The 16897-nt window shown below is 45.1% G+C and overlaps 1 protein-coding gene across 9 annotated transcripts in view; it reads left to right on the forward strand.

The window, feature by feature from the left end:
* Positions 1-16897, forward strand: part of LOC110527224 (fibronectin-like) — a 42995-nt gene that overhangs the window by 13215 nt on the left and 12883 nt on the right. For 5 of the 9 annotated variants that reach the window (XM_036982207.1, XM_036982209.1, XM_036982212.1 and 2 more), the window contains exons 16-26: positions 334-462; positions 3597-3881; positions 4866-5144; positions 5364-5627; positions 6350-6613; positions 6888-6974; positions 7473-7664; positions 8926-9207; positions 10697-10888; positions 11047-11136; positions 11888-12154. In XM_036982207.1, the coding sequence (XP_036838102.1) occupies positions 334-462; positions 3597-3881; positions 4866-5144; positions 5364-5627; positions 6350-6613; positions 6888-6974; positions 7473-7664; positions 8926-9207; positions 10697-10888; positions 11047-11136; positions 11888-12154 (2331 nt within the window). The remainder of the gene's footprint in view (positions 1-333; positions 463-3596; positions 3882-4865; positions 5145-5363; positions 5628-6349; positions 6614-6887; positions 6975-7472; positions 7665-8925; positions 9208-10696; positions 10889-11046; positions 11137-11887; positions 12155-16897) is intronic. The other 4 variants (XM_036982210.1, XM_036982211.1, XM_036982215.1 and 1 more) reach the window with 1 other exon arrangement.

A 16897-nucleotide genomic window follows, 5' to 3' on the forward strand; every position in this document is an offset into this window, starting at 1 on the left:
GTCTTACTCCTGCAGCATAGACCATCCAGAAGAGTTTTCCAGTTTATTCCAGTCTTACTCCTGCAGCATAGACCATCCAGAAGAGTTTTCCAGTTTATTCCAGTCTTACTCCTGCAGTATAGACCATCCAGAAGAGTTTTCCAGTTTATTCCAGTCTTACTCCTGCAGCATAGAACATCCAGAAGAGTTTTCCATTTTATTCCAGTCTTACTCCTGCAGTATAGACCATTATTTTATTGGTTAGTTGGTGGATTGGTTAATGTGTTAATTGGTTACTAGCCCGATTGGTTGATTGATGTTTTAATTGATTGATTGATTGTCTCTGTCCATCAGACCTGCCCCGTACCACCACCTCTGTGAGCATCAGTGACCTCCTGCCTGGCCGTAGATACAACGTCAACGTGTATGAGGTTTCCCCTCAGGGAGAACCCACCCTCATCCTCACCACCTCTCAGACCACAGGTATTATACCAGCTTTCACACACCCTTCATCACCGTTACTCTTTATCCCTTTTACCCTTCATAACCCTCACCCTTCATAACCCTCACCCTTCATCACTGTTACTCTTCATCCCCTTAACCTTCATAACCCTCACCCTTCATCACCGTTACTCTTCATCCCCTTTACCCTTCATAACCCTCACCCTTCATCACCTTTACTCTTCATCCCCTTTACCCTTCATCACCCTCACCTTTCATCACCCTCACCTTTCATCACCCTCACCCTTCATAACCCTCACCTTTCATCCCCTTTACCCTTCATAACCCTCACCTTTCATCACCCTCACCCTTCATCACCCTGACCTTTCATCACCCTCACCCTTCATAACCCTCACCTTTCATCACCCTCACCTTTCATAACCCTCACCTTTCATCCCCTTTACCCTTCATAACCCTCACCTTTCATCACCCTCACCCTTCATCACCCTCACCTTTCATCACCCTCACCTTTCATCACCCTCACCCTTCATCCCCTTTACCCTTCATAACCCTCACCTTTTATCACCCTCACCTTTCATCACCCTCACCCTTCATCACCCTCACCTTTCATCACCCTCACCCTTCATAACCCTCACCTTTCATCCCCTTTACCCTTCATAACCCTCACCTTTCATCACCCCCACCCTTCATCACCCTCACCTTTCATCACCCTCACCCTTCATCACCCTCACCTTTCATAACCCTCACCTTTCATCCCCTTTACCCTTCATTACCCTCACCTTTCATAACCCTCACCTTTCATAACCCTCACCTTTCATCCCCTTTACCCTTCATAACCCTCACCTTTCATCACCCTCACCCTTCATAACCCTCACCCTTCATAACCCTCACCTTTCATCCCCTTTACCTTTCATAACCCTCACCCTTCATCACTGTTACTCTTCATCCCCTTAACCTTCATAACCCTCACCCTTCATCACCTTTACTCTTCATCCCCTTTACCCTTCATAACCCTCACCTTTCATCACCCTCACCCTTCATAACCCTCACCTTTCATCACCCTCACCTTTTATCACCCTCACCTTTCATCCCCTTTACCCTTCATAACCCTCACCTTTCATCACCCTCACCCTTCATCAACCTCACCTTTCATCACCCTCACCCTTCATAACCCTCACCTTTCATCACTCTCACCTTTCATAACCCTCACCTTTCATCCCCTTTACCCTTCATAACCCTCACCTTTCATCACCCTCACCCTTCATAACCCTCACCTTTCATCCCCTTTACCCCTCATAACCCTCACCTTTCATCACCCTCACCTTTCATCACCCTCACCTTTCATCACCCTCACCTTTCATCACCCTCGCCCTTCATAACCCTCACCCTTCATAACCCTCACCCTTCATCACCCTCACCCTTCAAAACCCTCACCTTTCATAACCCTCACCTTTCATCCCCTTTACCCTTCATAACCCTCATCTTTCATCACCCTCACCCTTCATCACCCTCACCTTTCATAACCCTCACCTTTCATCCCCTTTACCTTTCATAACCCTCACCTTTCATCACCCTCACCCTTCAAAACCCTCACCTTTCACAACCCTCACCTTTCATCCCCTTTACCCTTCATAACCCTCACCTTTCATCACCCTCACCCTTCATAACCCTCACCTTTCATCCCCTTTACCCTTCATAACCCTCACCTTTCATCACCCTCACCCTTCATCACCCTCACCTTTCATCACCCTCACCCTTCATCACCCTCACCTTTCATAACCCTCACCTTTCATCCCCTTTACCCTTCATTACCCTCACCCTTCATAACCCTCACCCTTCATAACCCTCACCTTTCATCCCCTTTACCTTTCATAACCCTCACCCTTCATCACTGTTACTCTTCATCCCCTTAACCTTCATAACCCTCACCCTTCATCACCTTTACTCTTCATCCCCTTTACCCTTCATAACCCTCACCTTTCATCACCCTCACCCTTCATAACCTCACCTTTCATCACCCTCACCTTTTATCACCCTCACCTTTCATCCCCTTTACCCTTCATAACCCTCACCTTTCATCATCCTCACCCTTCATCAACCTCACCTTTCATCACCCTCACCCTTCATAACCCTCACCTTTCATCATCCTCACCTTTCATAACCCTCACCTTTCTTCCCCTTTACCCTTCATAACCCTCACCTTTCATCACCCTCACCCTTCATCACCCTCACCTTTCATCACTCTCACCTTTCATAACCCTCACCTTTCATCCCCTTTACCCTTCATAACCCTCACCTTTCATCACCCTCACCCTTCATAACCCTCACCTTTCATCCCCTTTACCCCTCATCACCCTCACCTTTCATCACCCTCACCCTTCATCACCCTCACCTTTCATCACCCTCACCTTTCATCACCCTTGCCCTTCATAACCCTCACCCTTCATAACCCTCACCTTTCATCACCCTCACCCTTCAAAACCCTCACCTTTCATAACCCTCACCTTTCATCCCCTTTACCCTTCATAACCCTCATCTTTCATCACCCTCACCCTTCATCACCCTCACCTTTCATAACCCTCACCTTTCATCCCCTTTACCCTTCATAACCCTCACCTTTCATCACCCTCACCCTTCAAAACCCTCACCTTTCACAACCCTCACCTTTCATCCCCTTTACCCTTCATAACCCTCACCTTTCATCACCCTCACCCTTCATAACCCTCACCTTTCATCACCCTCACCCTTCACCATCATAATTCACTCTCTGACAGGAATACATTGACCTCTTCTGTTCTCTAATCTAATTATTTTTATTTCTACTGCACATTCTTCCACTGCAAATCTACCATTCCAGTGTTTTACTTGCTATATTGTATTTACTTCGCCATCATGGCCTTTTTTTGCCTTTACCTCCCTTATCTCACCTCATTTGCTCACATCGTATATAGACTTGTTTCTACTGTATTATTGACTGTATGTTTGTTTTACTCCATGTGTAACTCTGTGTTGTTGTATGTGTCGAACTGCTTTGCTTTATCTTGGCCAGGTCGCAATTGTAAATGAGAACTTGTTCTCAACTGGCCTACCTGGTTAAATAAAGGTGAAATAAAAGATAAATAAATACAAATCCAGTGCTCCTTATCCCCCCTCAGCTCCTGATGCCCCTGCTGAACATCAGATCAACCAGGTGGGAGAAACCTCTATCTCCATCAGCTGGTCCAAGCCCCAGGCCCCCATCACAGGCTACCGTTTGGTCTTCACCCCGTCAGTAGAGGGCAGCAGCACCGAGCTCATCCTCCCAGACACTGAGACATCCGTGACCCTGGTTGACCTTCGACCTGGCCTGCTCTACAACATCAGCATTTACGCTGTGGAGGAGAACCAGGAGAGCGAGCCCATCTTCGTCCAGGTCAACACGGCCGGAGAGCCAGCACCAGGTAGAGAACTGGACAGCATACAGAACAACAGAACCAAACATGACCCTAACCCTCTAACCATAACACAACATCAGACTTGACTTACTTGACTTCAGCCCATGGCTCCTATAAGGAGCATAGGCCATTGACCAATGTCCTCCAGTTGAATTGGCTTGCAGTCATTTCTACCTCAGACTTGGTTTGAACTGACTTTGAGTTGATTTTGGCATGCACTTTATCACCCTTCCAACATTAGAATCAATCATTTCCTATACAGCTACATTCCTATTCAAAGGGTTCTCCTATGGGGACAGCCGAAGAACCCTTTTAGGTTCTAGATCGCATCTTTTCTTCTGAGAGTGTTGGCCCCAGGCAGTAAAATTATAGTTTGAAGCCATGGAGCCATTTCATTGTACCTTCTAGGGGAGTGCTTCTGTCTCTCTCTCTCTCTCTCGGGTGGAGTCAGTCCCTGCTGTGAGTGACAGTTGGTAGAGTGTGAGCTTGGAGGAGCCTAGGGCTCTGGGCTAGCCATGTAGGGCCAGATGGAACCTGGGGTAGGGTTTCTCCTCTGTTTGGTTCTGGACTGGGCCTGTCAGACTGGTTCTCTCACCTCCCTCACTGATATAAGTACTTTCACATGAGAAAGATACAGACTCACACACTTGCACGGGCACAGACACACACATAAAGAAACAACACACACACTCGCTATCTGAGTCATTCTTGTTGATGTCTTATCCTCCCTTCAGCTCTAAATCCTTCTCATCTTGACAGCAGAGTTTCTCCATTTTCAATTTCCTGTCTGGCATTGTCTTTTCAACTTCCTCTCAGCTGGTAAAGTAGAAGTATGTTTCACATTACAATCCAACACTGACCTTAGATCAGCGTATAGTTTCAACTTCATCTGAATCCTTCTTTCTTGCACCGCAACACAAGGCAATAGGCCATCAACACACAAGATGACCTCAGTCAACTCACGGACCACTTCCTACTTCCTGTCCACAGAGGAAGTCCGCTCCCCGACCGACCTTCAGTTCTACGAGGTGTCTGACGTGAAAATCTACATCACCTGGACCGGCCCTCCCAGCGAGGTGTCGGGTTACCGCGTGACCTTCGCCCCCGTTACCCCCGGTGACACGCCCCAGAGGCCCCTGCAGCTGCCCATGACGGCCAACACGTACGCAGAGATCACCCACCTGCAGCCCGGAACCCTGTACCGCTTCAACATCTACGCCATCAACGGAGGAGTGGAGAGCGAGCCGCTGACGGGAGAGAGAGCCACCAGTGAGTATACATGTGCAGACACTAACAGCGTGTTGAGGGGATCCGTTTGAGTAAGTCGAGGTGCATCGCGTTCTAAGTCGTTACTCTATGTGAGAAGGTTTGGTAGATCAGTGATGCTGAGCAGTCCGACTGCAGTGTCGTCCATTTCAAACCTGCAGATAGACTGAGATTCTTATATATATATTGTGGTTGTACCCCTACGTGTGTTACCCCTGTCAGAGCCCGACGCCCCCACCAACCTGCGTTTCACTGACATCGGCGAGGACAGTGTGATAGTGATCTGGGAGGCTCCCAGGGCTAGCATCAGCGGCTACCGTCTGTTCCTGAGCGTGGAAGGCTCCAGCCCAACCCAGAAGAGAATCCCCGGCGGTCAGACCCAGTTCCCTCTGCGAGGCCTCCGCCCCGACACAGACTACACCGTCAAACTGCACTCTGAGCAGGACAACGTGTTGAGTGAGGAAGTCAATGGCATCTTCACCACCTGTGAGTACTGTAGTCTTCTGTTGAGGACTGTAGTCTTCTGTTGAGGACTGTAGTCTTCTGTTGAGGACTGTAGTCTTCTGTTGAGTACTGTAGTCTTCTGTTGAGTACTGTAGTCTTCTGTTGAGTACTGTCGTCTTCTGTTCTGCTGAGCTTGTGGCAAGGTGTTTAAATGTTATTGATCAATTCAACTCCAGATTTGAGTTTATTTTAATTATGAAGCAGAAAAAAGAAAAAACACTGATGTTATATTCTCTCCACCCCCCTCTGTCTCTCCACCCCCCTCTGTCTCTCCACCCCCCTCTGTCTCTCTCCACACCCCCTCCGTCTCTCTCCACCCCCCTCTCTCTCTCCACCCCCCTCTGTCTCTCTCCACACCCCCTCTGTCTCTCTCCACACCCCCTCTGTCTCTCTCCACCCCCCTCTCTCTCTCCACCCCCCTCTCTCTCTCCACTCCCCTCTCTCTCTCCACCCCCCTCTCTCTTTCCACCCCCCTCTGTCTCTCTCCACCCCCCCCCCCCTCTGTCTCTCTCCACCCCCCTCTCTCTGTCTCTCTCCACCCCCCCCTCTGTCTCTCTCCACCCCCCTCTCTCTCTCTCTCCACCACCTCTGTCTCTCTCCACCTCCCCCATCTCTCTCTCTTTTTTTCTGTTTCTCTTTCTCTCTCTCCCTCTTTTGCTGTCTCTCACTCCCCCTCTCTCTCACTCTCTCTCTCCTCCCCTCAGCCCCAAAGATGGGTAATGCCCCTCGCTTCACCACTGATGTGACCGACACCTCCATCATCATCTCCTGGACCCCGGTCAGCAGGTTCAGCTTCAGGTTGTCTGTGAGACCCAGTCAGGGAGGAGAGTCACCCAGGGATGTGACCTCTGACTCAGGAAGTATCTCTGTGTCAGGCCTGACCCCTGGGACTGAGTACACTTACAGTGTACAGCCCATTATCAACGGACGTGACCGCGGCAACCCCATCACTAAAAACGTTGTCACTCGTAAGTAACCAAGAAAGAGAGAGAGACTCCGGTCAACAATTTATTTTATTGAGGTCAGAATGCCTTTTTCCAAGGAAGACGTGTTGTTGCTGCAGGCATTTTGGGGTAAAAAACTAATCTATATAGATTTTGTACAGTTAGGGAGTAATGAGTTGTTTTAGGTTTCTGCAGTCATTTTACTTTAACCATGTAAGGTAGTCTGTGTTTTTTTTAAATGTGCCACAGGGTGTTCTTTTACCACGTATAGACTTAAGTGATGTTTCTTCCCCTCCAGAACTGTCTCCCCCCACTGACCTCAGTACGCAGTCCAACGCGGACACGGGTGAGCTGACTGTCCTGTGGGGCGGCGCCAACACGCCAGGTAAATATTGACTCTGCTCCCTCCTACAGCCCACACCACCGACACACTGCCCAAGGCCCAGGATCCAGGACAGGCTCACTGTGGCTCTGGATCACTCTGTCTGGACCTTGTCTTTCCTCAGAACGTTGTGCCAGCAGGAACAAGGCTTCTCTCTGTCGGTGTCTCTGTCTCTCTCTTTTGAATGGTTACAAGTACGTCCATGAAATCCTGGCAGATCTAAGTTGGTTAACTCGGCTGCTCACTTCCCTGTCTCCTCTGCCCTCCTGTCCCCTCCCCCAACAGACCCTGGCCATGACCCCACTCTCTGAGGTTGTCTCAGGGGGAGATGGGATATGCAAAAACACATTTCCAATTCACACATGCGTATAATTCGTACTTGTACATATATGAAATACAAGCACCCACCAAATTATAATTGTATTATTGTTATTGGGATGATTATTGTTATTTGGGTTGTTGTTGTTGTTATTATTATTATTATTATTATTATTATTACAGACATCACAGGCTACAGAGTGACATGCACCCCGACCAATGGGAAGCGAGGAAACTCCCTGGAGGAGTTAGTCCAGCCGGTCCAGAACCAGTTAATCCTGGAGAACCTGAGTCCAGGAGTGGAGTACAACGTCTCTGTCTACACTGTCAAAGACAACCTGGAGAGTGTCCCTGTGTCCACCACTGTCACCCAAGGTAGGACTGGCTGTCTCACCCAGCTACACACAGCTGATTTCAGATCAGTGGACCTGAGCATGGGCTGAGGTTGAGCTGTGCTGTGTTGAAGGGTTAGACTGATTCTGGATCAGGTAGTGTCTGTTTGCTGTGGAGCTGGTGGTTCTGTTGCTCCGACAGATAGAAAGACACACAAAAATATAAACACACACACAGATTCAACACATAAACACAGACACAGATTAAACACAAACACACACACACACACACAGACACACAGACAGATTCAACACAAACACACAGGGATACAACACATAAACACACACACACACACAGACATATTCAACACAAACACGCACACACACACACAGGGATACAACACATTAAACACAGATTCAACACATAAACACACACACAGATACACACATTCAATGGTTTTGTCTTCGCTATTGGTTGATTTTAAGGGGAGTGTTTGAATGTGTGTGTGTGTTCACTATGGTGTGTTGCACACCTCTGTGTGTGTGTGTGTGTGCGTGTGTGAGTTTATTGGATAGCTTTCCTTCTCAATCCGTGGCCAGGAAAGGTTGAAGTACGATTGGATACTTCTGCCACCCCTTCTTATATTCACCGTTCCCAACTCCGATGTATTCCCATCTCACACTCCGGTACCTGGACAGGCCCAACTTCCCCCTCCCAGTCTGGCTTCTCTCTGAAGTACGGAATCTCCCTGCCAGCAAAACACACTGTCACGGCTGATCACGCTGAAAGCACTTTTCACTGAAGGATAATTCCTAAAAATCACTCTTAATTTCAGTACAAATCCCCAGTTGTTCATTCTGAATTACCATTGCAGTACATGTTTGTCTTTTGTCCGTTGTGATGCCTCAATTGCACACTGTCCAGGCTAACATGGTCATTGGCTGAACTGTAATTATGTTCCATGGCTGTTTGTTTGTAAGATATGCATGGAGAAGGTAGAGCTCTTAATTCATTGAGGATATCAGTTGAATATGCCGGTTGAAAAACCATTTCTCTGAAAACCCATGAGCATCCTTTCCTGTCATTGATCTAGTCAACGTAATTTATGGGTCTGATAATCTAACTCTTACCAGCATGGCTACTGTTGTTCTGCTACAGGGTGTTGTGCTGTCTGTCCCACTGTGTATGGCTATGCATCACCAGGAACGTTCATTCATCTGCTTTGATTCTGTCTGTCTGCTATGGTTTCTGTGTCTGTATGTCTTATTCTGCCTGCGCCTCGCTCTGCACTCAAACCTCTCAGACGTGCCCAAGCTAAACGACCTGGACTTTGTTGACGTCACCGACACCACTGTGGGCCTGCGCTGGACCACCCTGGTAAACGTCACCGCCATCACCAGTTACCGGGTAACGGTTATGGCGTCGGGCGAGAGTTTGCCCATCATCATGGATACGGTGGACTCGTCGACGGGCCATTATACGGTGCGCGGGCTGGAGCCCGGTGTGGATTATGACATCAGTGTCACTACGATAACGGAGGAAGGGGAGAGCGAGCCGGCCACACGCAGAACGCAAACCCAGACTGGTGATTTGAACCTTCAACTTTACAAGGGGAGGTGGTCGTTAGACAGGGTGGGTGGGTGGGCTATGAGAGAGGCTAAATACTGAATATACTGCCTCAACAAACCTTACATACTCACCTTACATACTCACCTTACATACTCACCTTACATACTCACCATGTTGTAGATATATTCTCTGATCGTAGCAGTAATGTCATTGTTGATTGCGTCCAGGTTTTTCTTTCATACGTGCCATGCTCTCTAATGTGTCCTCTCTTGTCTGGTTGACTTGTCCCATCTGGACATGCCACAGAAGGCCTGGAGGTAACTGTGTGGAGCTCCCCTCTCCTTGGCATGCTCTTATATTACTTCTCATTGTAAATACCTGTTGGTTATGCTTTACTTTACAGTCAGCTATGCATTACATGGTCAGATGGTAATAACCTGGTCATTACGTGGTCAGATGGTAATAACCTGGTCATTACGTGGTCAGATGGTAATAACCTGGTCATTACATGGTCAGATGGTAATAACCTGGCCATTACCTGGTCAGATGGTAATAACCTGGTCATTACCTGGTCAGATGGTAATAACCTGGTCATTACCTGGTCAGATGGTAATAACCTGGTCATTACCTGGTCAGATGGTAATAACCTGGTCATTACCTGGTCAGATGGTAATAACCTGGTCATTACCTGGTCAGATGGTAATAACCTGGTCATTACCTGGTCAGATGGTAATAACCTGGTCATTACCTGGTTAGATGGTAATAACCTGGTCATTACCTGGTCAGATGGTAATAACCTGGTCATTACCTGGTCAGATGGTAATAACCTGGTCATTACTTGGTCAGGTGGTAATAACCTGGTCATTACTTGGTCAGGTGGTAATAACCTGGTCATTACCTGGTCAGGTGGTAATAACCTGGTCATTACCTGGTCAGATGGTAATAACCTGGTCATTACCTGGTCAGATGGTAATAACCTGGTCATTACCTGGTCAGGTGGTAATAACCTGACCATTACCTGGTCAGATGGTAATAACCTGGTCATTACCTGGTCAGATGGTAATAACCTGGTCATTACCTGGTCAGATGGTAATAACCTGGTCATTACCTGGTCAGATGGTAATAACCTGGTCATTACCTGGTCAGATGGTAATAACCTGGTCATTACCTGGTCAGATGGTAATAACATGGTCATTGCCTGGTCAGATGGTAATAACATGGTCATTGCCTGGTCAGATGGTAATAACCTGGTCATTACGTGGTCAGATGGTAATAACCTGGTCATTACCTGGTCAGATGGTAATAACCTGGTCATTACCTGGTCAGATGGTAATAACCTGGTCATTGCATGTTAAAATTGTCATAAAATAATGAATCATTATCAAATACTTTAATTTTGGTCTTCTTGGGAATAGAAGCAATCAAGTTAAATTCGTTAAAGGTATCTATTGTTACCACATAATTTCCTAGTTAGTATCCTAATTATCTCCCCTCTCCCACCCCAGCCGTCCCCGCCCCCACCAACCTGAACTTTGGAGGGGTGGGCCCCGATCACATGAGGGTCAGCTGGACCGTCCCCAACGTCCCCACGCCCAGTGACATCACACGCTTCGTCATCCGCTTCCACCCCAGCAGCAACGACGACGATGTCAAGGAGCTCAACGTGGGCGGAGCCACCAACACCTTCCTGCTGCAGAGTGAGTGACATCATCATGACCTATGACCTACCCCTGAACTAAATAGAACAGTATTATTACCATTGTGTCATACACCTCACTGGTTCATGCAGTGTGTTGTGGCGTCGGACTAACTAGGAGGTAACTAACAAGTGTTTTCCTGTCCATCTCTCCTCCAGACCTGCTGCCCAACACAGAGTACAGGGTGAGCGTGGTGTGTGTTTACGAGGAGAGAGAAAGTGCACCAGTCACTGGCACTCAGAGAACAAGTGAGTATGGACAGACACAGGACAGTTTGTCAGGCTAAATGTCTTCAAAAGAGAGATAAACGCACATGTATTTTTGCACAAATAGTAAATTATATGTATGCATACAGGATGTAGTCAGTGATGTGTAAGCCTCCAGGATGTAGTAAGTGATATGTATGCCTACAGGATGTTGTCAGTGATATGTATGCATACAGGATGTAGTAAGTGATATGTATGCATACAGGATGTAGTAAGTGATATGTATGCCAACAGGATGTAGTAAGTGATATGTATGCATACAGGATGTAGTAAGTGATATGTATGCCAACAGGATGTAGTAAGTGATATGTATGCATACAGGATGTAGTAAGTGATATGTATGCCAACAGGATGTAGTAAGTGATATGTATGCATACAGGATGTAGTAAGTGAAATGTATGCATACAGGATGTAGTAAGTGAAATGTATGCATACAGGATGTAGTAAGTGAAATGTATGCATACAGGATGTAGTAAGTGATATGTATGCATACAGGATGTGATATGTATGCCTACAGGATGTAGTAAGTGACATGTATGCCTACAGGATGTAGTAAGTGATATGTATGCAAACAGGATGTAGTAAGTGATATGTATGCATACAGGATGTGATATGTATGCCTACAGGATGTAGTAAGTGATATGTATGCCTACAGGATGTAGTAAGTGATATGTATGCCTACAGCGTGTGTATCATGTAGAGCATGGCTGTGTGTCTCTCTTCTCCTCCGTAGCCCTGGACTCTCCCACTGTCCTGGACTTTGCTGACGTCCTGACCAACTCCTTCACCATCCACTGGCTGGCCCCCGGCGCCGTGATCACCGGCTACCGTATCCATTACCAGATGACCAGCGGAGGCAGGGCCAAGGACGAGAGACTGCCCCCGACCAGGAGCCACTTCACCCTGACTGGCCTGGCTCCCGAGACAGAGTACAATGTTGAGGTCTACGCTGTCAGCGGGAACCAGGAGAGTCTGCCTCTCACTGGCACTCAGGCTACTAGTGAGTAGTATTGACTGGTTTCATTTTTGAATTAACCTTTATTTAACTAGGCAAGTCAGTTAAGAAAAAATCGTATTTACAATGACGGCCTACCCCGGCCAAACCCAGACCCAGACAAGTGAGTTGTGCGCCGCCCTATCGGACTCCCAATCACAGCCGGTTGTGATACAGCCTCATGTCTCTGTCTTTTTCTGTTATCGTTCTATGCTTTCAGTCTCTCGCTCTGTCTGTCTGTCACTCGCTCTCTGTCTGTCTGTCTTTCTCACTCACTCTCTCTCTCTCTTACTCTCTCTCACTCTCTGTCGGTCTGTCCGTCTCTGTCTGTCTCGCTCGCTCTCTGTCTGTCTCTCTTTGTCTGTCTGTCTCTCTCTTTCTCTGTCTCTCTCTGTCTCGCTCTGTCTCTCTCTCTGTCTCTCTCTCTCGCTCTCTGTCGGTCTGTCTGTCTGTCTCTCTTTGTCTGTCTGTCTCTCTCTTTCTCTGTCTCTCTCTGTCTCGCTCTGTCTCTCTCTCTGTCTCTCTCTCTCGCTCTCTGTCGGTCTGTCTGTCTGTCTCTCTGTCTGTCTGTCTCTCTCTCTCTGTCTGTCTCTCTCTCTGTCTCTCTCTCTGTCTCTCTCTCTCTCTGTTTCTCTCTCTCTGTCTGTCTCTCTCTCTCTGTCTGTCTCTCTCTCTCTGTCTGTCTCTCTCTCTCTGTCTGTCTCTCTCTCTGTCTCTCTCTCTGTCTCTCTCTCTCTCTGTGTCTCTCTCTCTGTCTCTCTCTCTCTCTGTCTCTCTCTCTCTGTCTGTCTCTCTCTCTCTGTCTGTCTCTCTCTCTCTGTCTGTCTCTCTCTCTGTCTCTCTCTCTGTCTCTCTCTCTCTCTGTCTCTCTCTCTCTGTCTGTCTCTCTCTCTCTGTCTGTCTCTCTCTCTCTGTCTGTCTCTCTCTCTGTCTCTCTCTCTGTCTCTCTCTCTCTCTGTCTCTCAAATTCAAATTCAAATTCAAGCTGCTTTATTGGCATGAAAAACATTGTGTCAATATTGCCAAAGCAACAATGTATACAATATACATTGTAACAAAATTGTAAATGATAGCAAATAATAATATAAAATGGTAGTAAATAATAATAAAAAAATAAATACAATAAAATGGTAACAGTCTACAGTAAACATTAATAATTATAGTAATAACAATAATAGTAATAATAAGTAAGTTACTGTTTACTATGCAGATGTTATTATTCAGTGTCCCTCAGGCTATGGCAGGAAAATACATATTTGGCTGCAAGAGGAGCCATTGCTCCTTCGCCCATGAGTATTCTTAGTTTTTCCTCTGGGTTCAATTTGTAAAAATGTGGAATATATGTAGTCATTTCTGTGAATAATGAATCTCTTTGTGAGGAATATTTATCACAGTAAAGGAGAAAGTGCATCTCTGTCTCTACCTCCCCTGTCATGCAGTGACCACATACACGCTCCTCTTTGGGTAGCCATGTCTTTTTATGTCTGCCGGTTTCTATTGCCAATCGGTGGTCACTCAGCCTGTACTTGGTAAGGATCTGTCTCTGCTTCGTATCTCTGACAGAGTAGAGATAATCAGCCAATTCATATTCTCTGTTTAGGGTCAGATAGCAATTTAGTCGGCTTTGGGATTTTGTTTCGTTTTTCCAGTATTGTAAGTATGATTCCTTTGATTGGTTCATGATTTTGTTTATTGGAATTCTTTCTTTTGAAGCAGTGCTGGTGTCAGCTTGATTGGTGAGGTCCAACACCAGCTGACTGAGAGGGCTCGTTTCTGGGCTCAGCTCTTGGGCTTGAAGTGCTTTAAATTGCAGACTCGAATTTGGACTTGAATTTAGATGTAGCCAAAATTTTAATGATCTTTTCTGTATTTTCATTATTACTGGAAAACGGCCCAATTCTGCCCTACATGCATTAGTTGGTGTATTTCTCTGGACTTGTAGAATTTTCCGACAGAATTCTGCATGTAGGGTTTCAATTGGATGTTTGTCCCACATTTTAAAATCCAGTTTATTGAGTGGCCCCCAAACCTCACTTCCATAAAGTGCTATTGGTAGGATTACACTGTCAAATATTTTAGTCCAAATTCTAATTGGGATGTTGATTTTGAATAATTTCATTTTTATTGCATACATTGCTCTGCGGGCTTTTTCTTTGAGTGCCTTCACTGCCATATTAAAGTTTCCCGATGCAGATATGGTCAGACCAAGGTAGGTGTAATTTTTTGTGTGTTCAATTAAGGTGTTGTTCAGGGTGAATTTACATTTTTGTTTCTGACATCTGGGTTTTTTTTGGAAAATCATGATTTTAGTTTTTTGGAAATTTACTGCCAGGGCCCAATTATGGCAATATTGCTCCAGAATATTAATGTTTTGTTGAAGACCTTCTTTGGTTGGTGATAGAAGTACCAAGTCATCAGCATATAGCAGGTATTTCACCTCTGTGTCAAATAGTGTGAGTCCTGGGGCTGGAGATTGGTCCAACATGTCTGCTAATTCATTGATATAAATGTTGAAAAGATTTGGACTCAAATTGCAGCCTTGTCTCACACCTCGACATTGTGAAAAAAATTCTGTTCTTTGGTTTTTGATTTTTATTGCACACTTATTTTCTGTGTACATACATTTTATTAAGTCATACACCTTACCACCAAGCCCACTTTGTAGAATTTTGTAGAATAGCCCTTCGTGCCAAATCGAATCAAATGCTTTTTTAAAGTCAATAAAGCAAGCAAAGATTTTGCCCTCTTTTTTTTGGTGGACGTGTTTATTAATTAGTGTGTGTAAGGTGTATATATGGTCAGTAGTGCGATGGTTAGGGAGAAAGCCAATTTGACATTTACTTATTACATTTTTTTCTTGAAGAAAGGTTTGAATTCTTGAATTCAAAATGCTACAGAAAATCTTTCCCAAGTTACTGTTGACGCAAATTCCCCTGTAATTATTGGGGTCTGATTTGTCTCCACTTTTGTGGATAGGGGAGATGAGCCCCTGGTTCCAGACATCAGGGAAGTAGCCAGAAGTTAAAACCATGTTGAACAATTTAAGCACAGCATTTTGCAACTCAGGTGTGCTGTTTTTCAGCATTTCATTTCTGATGTTGTCTACACCACAAGCCTTTTTTGATTTAATAGATTTTAGCTTTTCATTTAGTTCTTGTTGGGTTATTGGGTAATCTAATGGATTTTGGTTGTTTTTAATGACTGATTCCAGGATGTTCAATTTTTCTTTAATTTCTAATTGGTTCTGGTTTAAGTCTTTTTGTGGGATGTTTTTGTATAGATTATCAAAGTAAGTTTTCCAAATTCCTACATCTTGTATGGCTAATTCTTGTGGCTTTGTTGTGCTTAAATTGTTCCACATGTCCCAGAACTGATTTTGGTCAATTGCGTTTTCAATTTCATCAAGTGTCTTGTTGGTATAATTCAATTTCTTGCATTTCAGTGTTTGTTTATACTGTTTCAGAGTTTCAAAGTATTCATATCGTAGCTCTGGGTTGTTTTGCTGCTTATGTTTTTTGTTTGACATTTGTCTTAGGTGTTTTCTAATTGTTTTACATTCATTATCAAACCATTTGTCAGAAACATTTTGATTTTTGCTTCTGATGTTGCATTGCTTTGGTTTTCTCAAATTTGCTTTCGATGCTGCTTTTTGGAATATGCAGTTGATGTTTTGGGTAGCTGAATTGACACCATCTTTATTGTTTTGGTACTGTGAGTTATTGAAAAACTGTATAGAGTTCATCATTTCATTTGAGTTCAATGTTTCAATGAATGCCTCTGCACTGTTTGGAGCCCATCTGAACGATTGGTTTATGTTGTAAAGTTTATTGGGCTGTTTTTTTGAATGAATATTGCCAGTTAATTTCTTCAGAAACACATTGATCTGACTGTGATCTGACAATGGTGTCTGTGGTCTGACAGTGAATGCACTAATGGAGGAGGGGTCAATGTCAGTGATGGCATAATCGACTACACTTGTCCCAAGAGCTGAGCAGTAAGTAAACTGACCTAAAGAGTCCCCTCTGATTCTACCATTAAGCATGTACAGGCCTAAGGCTCGACAGAGATGTACTAACTCTTTTCCATTTTTGTTCAGTATTTGGTCAGGACTGTTTCTATTATTTATAATAGGGCTACTGTACAAGGAGGGGTGTCCAAATATGTGGTGGTTACCTCCCGCATCAGTGTAGTCAGGCTCAGAACCTGTTCTTGCATTGAAATCTCCACAAAGAAGCACTTTACCCTGCGCCTGAAATGTAATGATTTCTGTCTGGAGATTGTCAAAAAACTGATCATCATAATATGATGAATCTGAAGGAGGAGCATAAGCTGCACATATGTATACATCATTGTCACAATAGATTGTACCTTTGTTAAGTTTTAGCCAAATGTGAGTGGTACCTTTTTTCATTTCATTCAGTGCTAAGTCCTGCTTATGCCAAATGATGATTCCACCTGAGTCTCGGCCCCGTTTAATATTTTTATGTTTGATTGATGGTAGTAAACTTTCTCTATAGCCTGAGGGACACTGAGTATCTATGTCTCCACGACACCATGTTTCCAGTAGGATTATGATGTCCTGTCCCTTGATGTTTTTAATCAATTCTGGATTAGTTGTTTTATAACCAAAATGTGAAGAGTATAGGCCCTGGATATTCCAAGAGCTGATAGTTAATGATCTCATTTATAATAAGTGATATTCACTGGTTTGAGTAAAGTACATCGAAAAAAACAAAAAAAATAAAATAT

The sequence above is a fragment of the Oncorhynchus mykiss genome, chromosome 7 (assembly GCF_013265735.2).
Source record: "Oncorhynchus mykiss isolate Arlee chromosome 7, USDA_OmykA_1.1, whole genome shotgun sequence".
Classification (NCBI taxonomy): domain Eukaryota; kingdom Metazoa; phylum Chordata; class Actinopteri; order Salmoniformes; family Salmonidae; genus Oncorhynchus; species Oncorhynchus mykiss.